Source organism: Apteryx rowi, unplaced genomic scaffold (genome assembly GCF_003343035.1).
Source record: "Apteryx rowi isolate R43461 unplaced genomic scaffold, aptRow1 scaffold_74, whole genome shotgun sequence".
Classification (NCBI taxonomy): Eukaryota; Metazoa; Chordata; class Aves; order Apterygiformes; family Apterygidae; genus Apteryx; species Apteryx rowi.
The window spans coordinates 3,017,460-3,031,058 of record NW_020451027.1 but is presented as its reverse complement, the minus strand read 5'-3'; the positions used below and the strand labels follow the sequence as shown (position 1 = coordinate 3,031,058).

Below are 13,599 nucleotides of genomic sequence, written 5' to 3'. Positions count from 1 at the left end.
TGGATTGAATATAACAACACTGAAATGACAGCCTCTGTGGTTTGTTTGTATATTATATCAAAGTGCTTTTAATTTAGAAAAGCGAGTAAAGATCAGATTATATTGAGTAGCCATTTAGTGTAAAAAAAACTAACTGTAAATTACAGTTATACACTTGTGTTAAGTGACAAAGGAAAGCTAAGCCATATCTGCTAACCTATTCACGATATGTTATTCTGTGATGTGTTAACTAGTGTGACCAAGCAAAGAATGAACCCATAGCTGACACTGTTCCTGATCACCACCAAAACCAAGAGGTGCTTTCTGCTCAGTCTCTGCACTTCAGCACGAGAAGGGGAGGAGGTGATGGCAGGCAGCACCCCACCTTCCTTGTGAGTGCCCGGGTGCTCTCTCCAGCGCTGTGCAGCTGAACAGTGCCACTGGGGACTGGAGGCGCACGAATCATGGTGCTGGAGGAGTGAGGAAGGAAGATCGGGTGATGTCAAGGTCAGGTGTGCATACCCCAGACTGAAAAGAGGAGGTCCCCACGACACTCGGCGGCATATAGAGCCTGGCCCTTCAGTCAGATCAGCTTAGCAGATACTACAGGAGGTTGGGGTCTCTTCCCTCACTAGCAGTATCCTCAAGCCTTTCGCCTTAAGCGCACAATTTCCTCTTTTAACACCTCCACTCCTCCCATCTATAAAATGAGATAATACACTTACTTTCATTGTAAGAGCTTAAAGACCAACAGATCAAAAAAGCTGTTTAAGAAATAGGTATTATTGGCTAAGATTTTTAAAAGAAGTGGAAGTACCATTGGAATTACAAGGGATACCATCGCTGAACTTCTGTACTGTATAAACAGCAATTAAAATTTAAATATTCTCTATATTAAAAAAACTGAAATGATCATTCTATGGCTAAAAACTTCCAATATAATACAGTATCATCATATTATTTTAAACTATATGCCTGATGGATAAATATAAAAAATGCAAATCAGATGAATCCATCAAACAGGAATTGCACCACCAGAAGAATTTTGATATTGCGAAGTTTTATTTTATAATACAGTATTGGGCACTTTATGGTAACGTGGAGTTCACCAAAAACTTTTACTGACACCACAAACTTGGAAGGAGAAAAAAAAAACAAAAACCACAGCTCATTTACTACACATACACAGTGCACTGCTGATAGTAGTCTAAGATCTGAATTATAATTCTCGAGATGACTTTAAACAGTAGTCCAGAGGGTGCAAGAACATGGAGTAAATGCATAAATTTGATTTTTGTTTTATTAAATGTCAGTGACTAACTAAATTTATAAATCTGTTAGGACAGTGTTAATTTTTTTTTTAATCTCCAGAATTATTATAATGAGCAATAAAAACTCAAAATGTCCTGTATTTTATGCCTTTCCTATAAGTATTAAAGGAATCACTATTGGCTCTCAACAAAGACACTAATAAAGACGGTTTTCAAAGGTCACTAATAAGAAGTTCGGAAAAAATTTAGAAATTTTGGGATACGCAATTTAACTTTGCTTGATGTTGAGGCATTTTTCATAATCTCTGACACAGATTTAAAAAAAAACAAACAAACCAAATTGTCAGTTTGCTATACATATAAGCATTTTAAACTTCTCTTCCTCCTCAAAAAACATGAAGAACAGATGCGATGTGATTGTTTGCAAGTTGCACCAAGACTAGCTGTTCCACAGTGCTTTATTGCCTCATTCAAGTAATTCAATTTAAAGTAGTTCTCAAGGGAAAACTGAAGATTAAAACAAAATGTACATCAATATACAAAGAAATTAATTTACAAAAAAATTAAAAGAATACTGGCAACATCAGTTGACCTTTTAAGTAATGACTTAAAATAATTAGGGATRTCACAAACTAAATTCTTAAAATACATGGTCATCACCATGAACTGTTACCTCATTGGGGGTACTGAAAAGCAATGCTTAACTCCTTATAGATCTTTTTATCAATGATACACTAATGATCAAATGATAAACTAAATATCATAAATTCTAATATTTAACCTATACTTCAATTTAAGTGGGATACAGTTTCTACTATTAATTTTAACTACTTGTATTGGCTTAGGCCATATTATTTTAGCAGAATGCGACAACCATAATCATTTCTAATCATTGGAAATATACATTTGCCTCATTAGAATATATTGTTCATGTTTTTATCATACAACCATATTTCAATGCTACATGTAATTTTACACATTTCTGAAAAATACCATTTCAAGGATCTCCTTGAAAAGCAGATGCACACATTTGTAACTACTAAATTACTTTGAAACAAGGAGAAATATTGCACAAAATTCACTGTAGATTTGAAAGTCAACACGTCCCCCCCCACCCCATCAAAGTAGCTCCCTTACTTTTAACAGAAAGTCAATTCACACAGAATCATAACAAACGCCCACTTACTTGAATTCAACTTATTTTTCAGATGCTAATACTGCTACTGGACTTTAATCATAAATGTTGTTAGTATTGACCTAAGCAATAGGTACAAATGAATTTCTTTTTGAGTACCCTTTACTGCAATAAACCTTGGGGTAACTTTCAACTGTGTTACCTGCTTCATACTCCAGTCCAGCAGAAAACAGCGATGGCCCTGTCAGCTACATGGATGGTGGATGGCCCTCTAGACTAAGCTGGCTGTGGACTCTTCAGTCAACTCTGTTTAGAAGTTTAGCAGCTTCCTGGAAAGACCCATCGAGTATTTCTGATTGGTCACCAACTAAAGTTGCAAAACAGGCATTACATAGAGCAGATCAGGGAAAGTTTTATATGTTAAAAACACGCTATCTCTTTTTCATTCCTTTATTTTCAAACACCCTGAAGATCATGAATGGCTTATGCCCTTGGGATGAAGACAAGGACACAGTCTAATCAGCCTACAGCCCATAAACAGCACCTGACAAAAATATAAACACCTAATAGCAGCAAAGAGGAGGTTCCTGGAGACAATACAAATCTCACCCCCATACATTCTGTCTTTGCTGGTGCATTTCTACATTCACCGTCCAAAGATTTACCCTGACGCCTTGAGAACTGACAGCCTGACCACTCTGAGCTTTGCAGTAAAGAAGCTGCTTGCCTCAGACATCATTTTTATTATCCATGTTTGTTTAGCTTGAAATTCCAGACAGTTGGGAGAAAGCTGGCTGGAGTCTCACAGCACCCAGAGTAGCGTCTGGCACCAAGACACAATATACCATCTCCCTTAGAAATAAAGACTGTCCTTGGCATCCCCCTATATAGTCTGTTACGGGGCTCCTTTCTGCTGGACAGGGTACTACAGTCAGTATTACACAGAGGGTGCATTTGCAAAAGGGTCTTTGTGCTGGTGCTTTGCTTATTGCATGAAATGTTTTTTTCAATTGATTACATGCACAGAGAAAAGATTTTAGATGCTCACAGCAATTCCATTTGACAGCTGCCTCAGTGAAAGATTGTTCTGCAGAACTGAGTATGATTGACTGTAGGTGGAAAAATAGAAGCTGTTTAAAAAAATTGGTGTAACTTTTCTTTTGCCTAAAATTTATGTAGTTTTCAAGAACACAAGGTTGTAACAAGCTCATTCAAAAACCTGAAGACATCTAAACCAGATTTTTGAGATCTAAAACATTTCTCTTAATATGTTAGGTGGGATTTTCAAAAGCACCCAGCATGTCTAAACTCCCGCTGAAGTCTGTGTTAAAATGCCTGAGAGGGGACTTCAGCTAGTGCTGAGAATTTCTGATGACCCCACCCTTAGCCAAACAGCAGCAGTATCACTGAAATGCTAAACAACAATGAAGGTTTGAGTCAAAAAGTTATATGAGAACTTCTACAACTACATTTTTCCTTTGGAACAACTCTATTTTTAGGAGTTACATGACCCCCAAATATGTGGGAAGGAAGAAGAAACCACTGCCCTCTCTACAGACGGCCCTCTGCATGCACAGAGGGTGGCTAGCGATCACCGTTGCACCCACAGTGCTGTCCATCCCTGAATACCTGCACCGTTTTTCCACAGTGTAGCACAGGCAGATGGATGGGAAGGCTTTGACTGGGACAACATATCATCCGTTCCATCAGTCCCACAGGGGATTTGCTGTAAAGGCAGTATTACTACAACTGAGCTAGAATAATAAACAGGACCCTGAACACTGGATTTCCTCAAAGTTATCATCGCTCCTGTGGACTCCCAGGCTCTTCTTCAATACCCTGCTGGAACAATCCAGAAATCCCTTTCTCCTTCTCTTGTCCTTATTTTTTTCCCCCCAAACCAGATGAGCAATATGGCTCATTTCAAGCAAGTATCTATGAGAAATGAACTGGAAGATCTTACCTTCAAGTCCCAGTTTGACTCCTTAGGTCAGAAATTTGTTCCTAGGTATAAGTAACAGATTACAAAACTTAATCAAATAACCTGGTATCTTCCCTTAAATGGGAAGATTTTTGAGACCCTCGTTTGTCTGAAAAAAACAGATGCCTCTGAAGGAGACTACAGGAGCTTTCTGACTGAGCAGAATTCAGTTCTCACCAGTAGGTGGTGATGAAATGTTGATGGTTTTCAAAGACATTAGAAGAACTTCCACAAATAAAACCCATACAGGTATAAAACTCAAAAAAGTACTGGATCTGCACAATATATCTTACTATAGGACCCAATGTGGTAATAAAAATATTGTATATGTAGCCAATAGACAGTCTTACACCATCATGAGGACAGAGCAGAACAGTGTTGAACCGGTAATATCAGTTTGGACTTTTATCTATTTGGTAACTTGTTATGCTGTTTAAATAAGGCACAAATATTAGCCTTTTTAAAAGATCACTGTTAGTAAGTGGAAAAGACTCTGTAATATTAGACTTAAAAATGTACCTACTGTTAAATTCAACACAGATATAAGATGGAGTTATTTCTGAACATATACAAGGTTCAAAACCAAAAAAGACTTACTATTTAATGACTGTAAACACTCTATGAGCTGTACAAATAATGAAAGAACATGGCATAAGCACAGGAACTAATATATTGATGGCAACTGAACTAGAAAAATCATTCTAAATTGAATATTACCTTCCATCTTTGAACTTAGCTGCCTACTTCTTTTCAGCCTGCATTTTCATTTAATGAAATAGTGAATTATTATAGTGGTGCATCAATTTTGAAAGATTCTATTATCAAACTTTCAATTTTATGTTTCTTAAAATAATTATAAGGCTATTAGCAGCCTTATACATATAAGGCTTCCATATTTTTTTCCAAAAAGGTGAGAATGGGACAATTTATGTGACAATGGGAGTTCATTACCCAACTCTCAGGTAAAGCCAGTAGGATTTGTTTCACCAGATCAGCATTTTTGAAAACCATTCTCTGGTAGCATTCCTGAACCAGGCAGCATTCTTGGACTTGCGTTTGATAGATTCGGAAGTAATCATGGCCATAATTTCTGAAATTTTTCCTTTTTTCCCCCTTAAGACATTAATACTGTTAATTATCTTTAATATATAAAGACAACAAAATATTATCTTAGATGGAACTGTGGACAGAGACTCTGCATCAGATGTAGAGGGAAAGAAAGGTGAATCTTGAAATTCCAGTCAGCAAAATGCAAGTACATGAATGAGAATGAATACGAAGTGCTAGGAGTACACAGACCTTTGCATTCTCTCTCTTAAACAGTTAGCAGCACTACATTTGGGTCTTGTTTAGTACCAGCAAAGAAGAAGAATACCCCCTTCTGAGTCATTAATATCACCTTTCAAAAAGCATCCTTGAGGTTGCCCTGGGACTTTCTCATCTTAATAGCACCCTAACTACCCTGTCTGACCCACTCGATAAGGTCACAGCTAAGATTTTAAATAATTTTATGGTATTTTTTATTTTAATAGAGCAAAATAGTTTGCCAACTAACATTTTTATGATAATAAAAATTCCAGCTTACATACTGTGTTGATATGTACGACAGGAAATCATAAGACAGACAAACAGATAGCTCTTTGGAGTACAGACCTTTAGACATAAAACTTCTAACTTAGGAATACTGAGATTCTGCAACAACACAGACTGCAGAAGTCCTCAGGAATGTTCAGTCTCTCACCAGACACAGACATTTCTGTAAGATTTGCACTTTTACAACATTAGTCCTTTCTTGCACTTATTCTGGAGGCCCATCCTCATCAATGATAAGCACTGGCCCTTCCCTCTTCTCCCCAGACAGACCACATTTTGGAACACATAGCTGAAACTTTTGCCTTTACAAACCCAAGGTCCTACACCACTGCATAGTGAACGTCTTTGGTAGACCATCAGATATCACCTCTGTAGAGAGATGGATCCATTCACTTGCATCAACAGCCTTGTAATAAAGCAGCCAAAGAAAAACCTTTGAAACTGTCTTAGCTAAAAGGAAAATTTGTTCATAAATCCAAATGTGGCAACTGATATTAAACTTCTCTACAAACTAGTATCTAGATATTCAAGCACAATCTGCTCTAACTCCTGACCTCACTACCTTGCTCACTCAGGCCTGCACTGAGGATAAGACTAACCATTCAGAGCAAAAAAGGGAAAGAAAGAAAAACGGTTTCTGGCATCAGTTAAGAAGAGTAGGAGAGCATTCTTCTCAGGCACAGTTCTTTTTATATCCTTGTGTTACTTTTGCCAGCTGCATCACAAATATCCTTCAAAGTTGACAAGCATACTCTAGCAAAGCTTGCTTCACACCTTTCCTAACCTGAGCTATTTTGAAGGAAGGAATGTATGGAAAGGTGGAGTGGAGGAGAATGAAAAGGGGGAAAAATAAGAAAAGGAAAGAGGTGTTTCTTACTGCAACAGGAAACTATGTTTTTAGACTCTAAGTATTCTTCAGGAATGCTGCCTGAAGGAGATAAATGCTCATTCTAAATACAATCTACATCAAGTCCATGCAATTTCCTTCACTGAATTTGGAAAGAGATTTTTGAATGCTCAACTTGGCTAAAATGAAAGTTGGATATATGCAGCCTCAAGCTGAACTCACTCTTTTGGTTTTCTAGTGTTACAAGTAATTTTCAGTCATGACTTTTTAATAATTTAACTAAATATGACTCCTAAGTTATAGTAATTCAACCTACCTTTAAAAAGTTTGCTACTAAAAATCAAAAGAATACTGTTCAGAAGAGGCACAAATCAGTTTTCAAACACTGTTATTAAACTGTAGAAAATAAAAAGTAGAAAAAAAAAATCTATCAATTCCACTTACATTTTCCTTTCTGAAAATTTTTAGATGAAAGAGTCTACCTAGGGAAACTGGATAGTATGTTCTTTAAAGTGTCTTAGTTGTAAACAGAAGTTAACAAACTTCACATTATAATTCAGCACTTCATGTACTTTACAGAAGAGAAAAGCATGCACTACCTTTCCGAAGTCTGGAAGACAGGGCCACAGTTTCAGTTTGCAGTAAATTCCAAGGTATATTCACAAGCAATTCTTTAATCTAAAAAAGCATCCTTTTTTTCCCTTTGCTGAAACAAGTTCTTGCTATGGAAAATCATTATTGCTGTTTTGCACATTTGCATTCATCCTCTAAGATAATTAAACCTTTTCTCAAAAGATTAAGGCAATTACTCATTACAAATATTAACATTTGTACACTTCAGACAAATCTAGATTGTTCGGTTCAATTCATGCTTAATAGGATTAATACAGTACCTTCAAGAACCTGGTTATCTTTTAGATGATACTTTTCCTGCTGCTCAGAGGAAGTAAATGCTAGTAAGCACCATACACTGCTGTATTTTTAACACACAGACTAACTAGTACCTGATTTAAGAGTGCATTCGTATATTTAGTTCCATCTGGCGGACCTAACTACAGCTAACAAATGAAGTGGGTAAACACAGAAGCTGATGTCTCAATGGCAGAAAATGCATACTCAACTGAAGAGAATTACTCTTATAATTGAAGATCTCTTATTCCTTTTTCATCTTTTGGTTTTCATGTTTATGGAGTTATATGGAGTCCTGAGTAGTCTCCCTTCAACTTCAGATGGGAGTCAAGTTTCTCTTCTCATAGTTTTCTTATGTTTTATTTCCACTGCTACTGCTGGATAAATTATCTTTTGAAATATTTAAACCATAGTGAAAAGCAGAAGTCAGTTTACATAAYGACACCACTTCTTGAAGAAGCCCACCCTCTTCTGAAGTTTCATTTCCTTCTTTCCCATCTTTTTCCCAAGGGACCAGAATGGATGGATGTTGAGCAAGACTTGCTGGGAGCTGATCTTCTAAGGTATTGCTTAGTGTTGCATTCTGCTTTGCATACTTACAGGAAGAGTACCCTGCTTGGAAACCTTCTAGAGAAGCAAACTGGGCACTTGATCGTACTGGAGATGGGGATGTTATACAACCGTGAGGGATGTTTATCTTGTCAGTAATAAAGGTTTGGTCACTACTTTCTTCCTCCATCTTTGAGAGAGATTCTCTATGGCCACTAGAAGAAACTTGCTTCCTTGGTGATGGAGGAAGCTGTTTCCCATGGAGGACACTGTCATCCTGACCGAGATTCCAGTCTGCCTGGTCATTACTGCTGCAGAGCAGGGTAAGGTTGCTCTCACTAGGTGCATTTGACTTGTTCTGAAACAAAAAGCATGCGTTTACAGTTTAAGTCACAGTAAGCATCTCTGCACTAGCATTTTGGAAACAAATGCTGTAACAGATCTTTGGTTCATAAATCATAGATCCCTTTTAGGGTTCATTGCTACAAAACAGCAATCCCAGAAACAACATAAGAACAAGCTCTTTGATACTTCCTTTCCACAACACTTTGTCTTTTATCCTAAGGATCATCTTTTGGACAAATAAAGGAACTATGTCTCCCCATCTGTTCTGTCTTTGGCCAAGCAGCTTTGAGAGCAAACAAATACAGTTTGGGGGTTTGTATCATAAAATGAGAAGGAACTTGACTAAAAGTAATACCAGATGGTATTTCGTCTTTGATTATACCAACTTTCAACATTAAATCTTTTAGCCAAACAAACAAAAATTGGCATTTTATTAATGTGACCCCTGTGTGACACTCCTCGTATCAAAATTTTGTAAGTATTTTAAACGTTAGCATCAGAATTTGCTGTTCTAGTGACAAACCTTCTACTATAGGAACTCCTTCAACAAAAGCAAATATGGAACAGCTGACTTGAGCTGGAACTCAAAAACACTAACATTTTCTGGTTAACATCACAGCAATAATTTGGTGAGGGTTTTAAAGCTGCAGACAAGAGCTCTGGCCCACAAAGTAATCTGCTTATATTATGGGTCCTGTGCAATGCTACCTAAGGAAGGATCAAGGAGCCCTCTTAGCAAGGCCACTTGCAGGATAGCTTTGGAATATTATTCCAACAGTGTTTCAATTGCAATTATCCCATAGATCCCATAGCTTAATGAAGTTGGAAACGTCACCATATCAGTATGCCTAGTTTAACAATGCAAGGTGAAAAGGGAAACAAAGAGCTTCTCAAGTGTATAACAAAGACTAAAATCTTAAATTATTAAATTACAGCTCTAAATGTGGTTACAGCTTATAAGGAAAAAAACGTTGTTCCAAGATGACTTGGTAAGCTGGAAAAAGGCATAACCAATCTCTTGGCTGGTGAAAATCCATCATGCAGCTGTTGGCATGTGCGCGCTATGTTTTGTAGCAGAAAGAAGGCATGCTAACAATTCTACAGAATATTCTGCAGTGCCTGGGCCACATGTTCAGTTTCCACAAGTAGAGGATTCCACTACAAATGGACTGGGGTTGTTTATCAAATGAAAGCAGAAGACTAACCGTGGTCTTGTAATCAATATCATCCATTGATCTAAAGAAATCCAGGCTCTTTGCTCCTGAGAGCTTTCCTTGATCTGAACTATGTGTGCTCAGCGTGTCCAAAATTTCCCCGAGCAAGTCCATTTCTCCTTGGTGCTGAGAAGTTACTCCAGTTTCACCAGAATCATCACTGTCATAAAAGTAAGCAGAAGCTTCCTCACTGTCTTCTGATGATAACCTGAAAACAAAAACTTTTCCATCAGCTAGGAACATAAGAACATTTTATTACAGCCACTTCCGAAAGTAAATAGGAGAATTCACTCCAAGACTTTTGAAAACAAACATGACTTTACCCAGCTCTTCCCTTTTACTCAATAATTTTACCTAAAGGTAGATGTACAATACCTAGGCAGATGCAGTTACCATTAGTTGGTTTTCCTGTCTCTTGGCTCTCCCCCAATCGCTATAATTGTTATTTCCAGTCACTCTTAATAGGATTTTCCAAATTTCCCCACCAAAATGTCCAATATTGCAAATTTGGTTCCTCTTTTTCCTTGTCTACACCTAATTTCTAGGTCAATGTTGTACACCTCTCCAGCTGATCTGGCCACATATTTTATTCTAGCAGCAAGACACACATACTGTGACTCTTCCTCTGTCACATGATCTGATTTACCCCAGCATTTCCTATCTGCAAGGAGGATAAGTGTTTTTGCCTCTTGCCATTTTCTGTTTCATTCATTGCAATATCCTTACCTCTGACCCCCACCACTGCAGTCCTTCCCTACTTACGCCTGTTCAGAATACTACTACAAAGGCTGTTTCCACAGCTCACAGTTTTGATATCTCCTTTTTCTCTTTGAATTCTTCACTAGTTCCATTTTCTCTGCTGCATCACTCTTAAGCTGCTTGTCTTGGCTTTAAAGGTCCTTCACTGCTTATAGTCATTTATTCATCATCAAATATCATCTCCTGTCTTCAATCAGGGAACACTGGCAGCCTCAACTTCTTAAGATTTTCCTTTAATTCACACACAGAAAGACCTTGATATAGAACTCAGAAGGCCACTGTTCTCTTTCAAACCCTTCAGAAAACTTTCCATTGCCATAACCACCACAGAAGACTTTAAGAATGGATGTGCTGAAGTGACTGCCCACAATACTGATGAATATTACTTCACTGCTTCTTTGTGTATGTAGTCTTTCTTTTTATCCCAAGTCTGTGAAGATTGAGGATCATGTCAAGCTCTCCTATACACTATAAATACTGAAAATAAATAATAATTAAATAATAATCTTTCCCTCTTTTAAAAAGAGATTTAATCCTAGACTACTTAACAACTCCTAGATCAAGAATCAAACTAGCAGCCTGGACAAGAGAAGAGTGTGTCACATGAACTCCACTTTGCTGAATAATACTAGATACCCTCTCTCTCACACATACACGTATATTTAGAGAGATTTCTTACTTGCTTGTTCTGTCCATTTCATCATCATCTTCATCCAATGCAAAATCATGGTTACTGAGATGCTGGTTGAAACGTGTCTGCAGGATAGAAAACCAACATTGTAATTTTTGTTTATTTTTACTATTTCATCATTATTCACTAGCTGACCCTTTATTCACTTAAAATTTCTGAGCACTTGATGAGGACTACTACATACTGATCAAGTCTTTTAAAGATTTTTATAAGAGGACCTGAAGTCCTCAAGCACTGCCAATAAAAGAGCAAAACTATTTTTCTCAGTGGCCTATAAAGTGCCTTATTATTTACGCAAAGCCTTGATTAGCACAAGCAAAAGCATGGCCATTGGAGGTAAAGCATCAATCAAGTCTACTAGCTACTCTTTCTTACAATCGCAAGTACATTAGACAAAGTACTGTGGCTTACTATATTCTGAAATATTTTCCAAGTTCTGAAGTCAATGTGGTCTACTCAGCGTGAAGAAAAATGGATTTTTGGAGGAGCAAATACAGAACAAGTCAGGAGTCGCTTTACATAGCTATATTTATGCAAAGGTGTTAAACAGAAGTGGAGAGTAAATAGTGTGCCAGCTCGAAAACTGTGCACTAAGAATGCCTTTGTGCAGCATAATTTACTGTAAATCTACAGTTACCTCACAGCTTGTGTACGCTCATAGCATCCCATGGGGAGCTAGTGTAGAGTAGTTGGTATGCTGTAAATTCACACGCTACCATACTGAGTACTTGCTAGCCTGTTTTATCACACTCTTATTTAGCACTCAGAACCAGGCTGAGGATTTTTACTGTACTTGAAAAAAGGTCTCTATCTCAAGCAGAATATTCAAGTCAGACATTTTAGTTACTTGTACTTCACAAAAGAAAGACTGCCTCAAATTTTGTGCATCTCTAATACTTGTTCTGTGTTTAAAACACAAAAATTAACTATGCAGGCAATCAATCCACAGAAGAGATTTTGAACCTTGGAAAACTGGCCACAATTTAAAGACATATGGATGGAATTTGTGCAAAGAAAAAACAGTGTTAGTTAAAGAAAATCATACGCTAGTATAAAGAAGTGCTACTGCCCATATTTCATTATGCAGTTCACCAAATGCCTAAGCCTACAACACGGCCCTGATGGTGAGGAAATATGGCCTTAATCTCAGACCACAAGGAGCTTCGAAATCTTCTATTATAAGGATTTCAATATGTCACCTATTACAGATGTTGTCAGTGTTCTACATGTACTCGGACACTATCTGTAATTTTTTTCCCCATTATTGTCAGGAACATCTCAATGTACACTCTTTATAGACTGACACATTTTTTCTTGTTCAACAAGAGAGGTTTTAATTAACACAGCAAGTTTTGATAACACTTTTTCTATAGTTCTTTGTGCACTGCTTTATCACCAGGTGAAAACATGTGGCTCTTAATGTCTAAAAGCAAGTAACAGCTGATAAAAACAAGAGAATTAGTATAGTATTGAAAACTAGGAAAGAACACAAACTAAGATTCACACTGAAACAAAAGAAAAATGATGGAACACAAAACACAGAGAATCAAAGACAAATGGATTGTTGATATTTATAATGTATTTTAGAGATAAACATGTTTTAGAACATGCTCTCCATTGACTTTTCCTTAGCTCAAACTGCAAAAACAGAATTCAGATGTAATATCACGGAGATGGGACCAATTTAAGAAGTACTGTTCAGTGAATATAAAAATGGGAATGCTTAAGGAATATTCCAGTTAAATCAAGTAAAACAATTTTGAATAAATAAGTCATCATAAGATATGACTTATTTGACATGTAATAAAGTAGTATTTTACAATTATTTACTACCATTTTATAATTAGTTACTACCAAGCAAAAAAGAGTAACTTTCAACCTTTGAACAGAAATGGCTGGACTATGATTATTTTATTGCAGAGAAGCAATACCATTAATAAAACATTTAGAAATGTCTAATGGAATCAAGCATCAAAAATGCAGCACTAAAATCCCAGATGAACGTAACACTAAAAAACATAAAACCATAACATTATAAGAACAGAAAACAACATTAACAACATTAAACAGACTGATCTCAAAGATACTGACCCAATTATCAGAAGACACCTAATGAATGCAATCCAGACATATTAAATATTACATAAACTGGCAAGAAGAAATTAAAGTACTAAAAGCTGGCTCATTGGCCATGGCGGTGGTTGCATCTCTAACACCAAGGTAATCATCTGATTCTCAGTTCACACCATGCTGAGTAAAAGCATTTTAGCTATTCCTTTCATTGGCTGCCTTCTGTTAAATTTGTTCTGTAAATTCAGACTTCCTC

At 36.9% G+C, this 13,599-nt stretch overlaps 1 protein-coding gene across 2 annotated transcripts in view; it reads right to left on the bottom strand.

The window, feature by feature from the left end:
- Positions 1-1,590: 1,590 nt before the first annotated feature.
- DENND1B (DENN domain containing 1B) overlaps positions 1,591-13,599 on the bottom strand; it is a 161,251-nt gene continuing 149,242 nt past the window's right edge. For both annotated transcript variants that reach the window (XM_026087854.1, XM_026087855.1), the window contains 3 exons: positions 11,262-11,338; positions 9,815-10,031; positions 1,591-8,622 (listed from right to left, as the gene is read on the bottom strand). In XM_026087854.1, the coding sequence (XP_025943639.1) occupies positions 8,068-8,622; positions 9,815-10,031; positions 11,262-11,338 (849 nt within the window). In that variant the 3' untranslated portion in view covers positions 1,591-8,067. The remainder of the gene's footprint in view (positions 8,623-9,814; positions 10,032-11,261; positions 11,339-13,599) is intronic.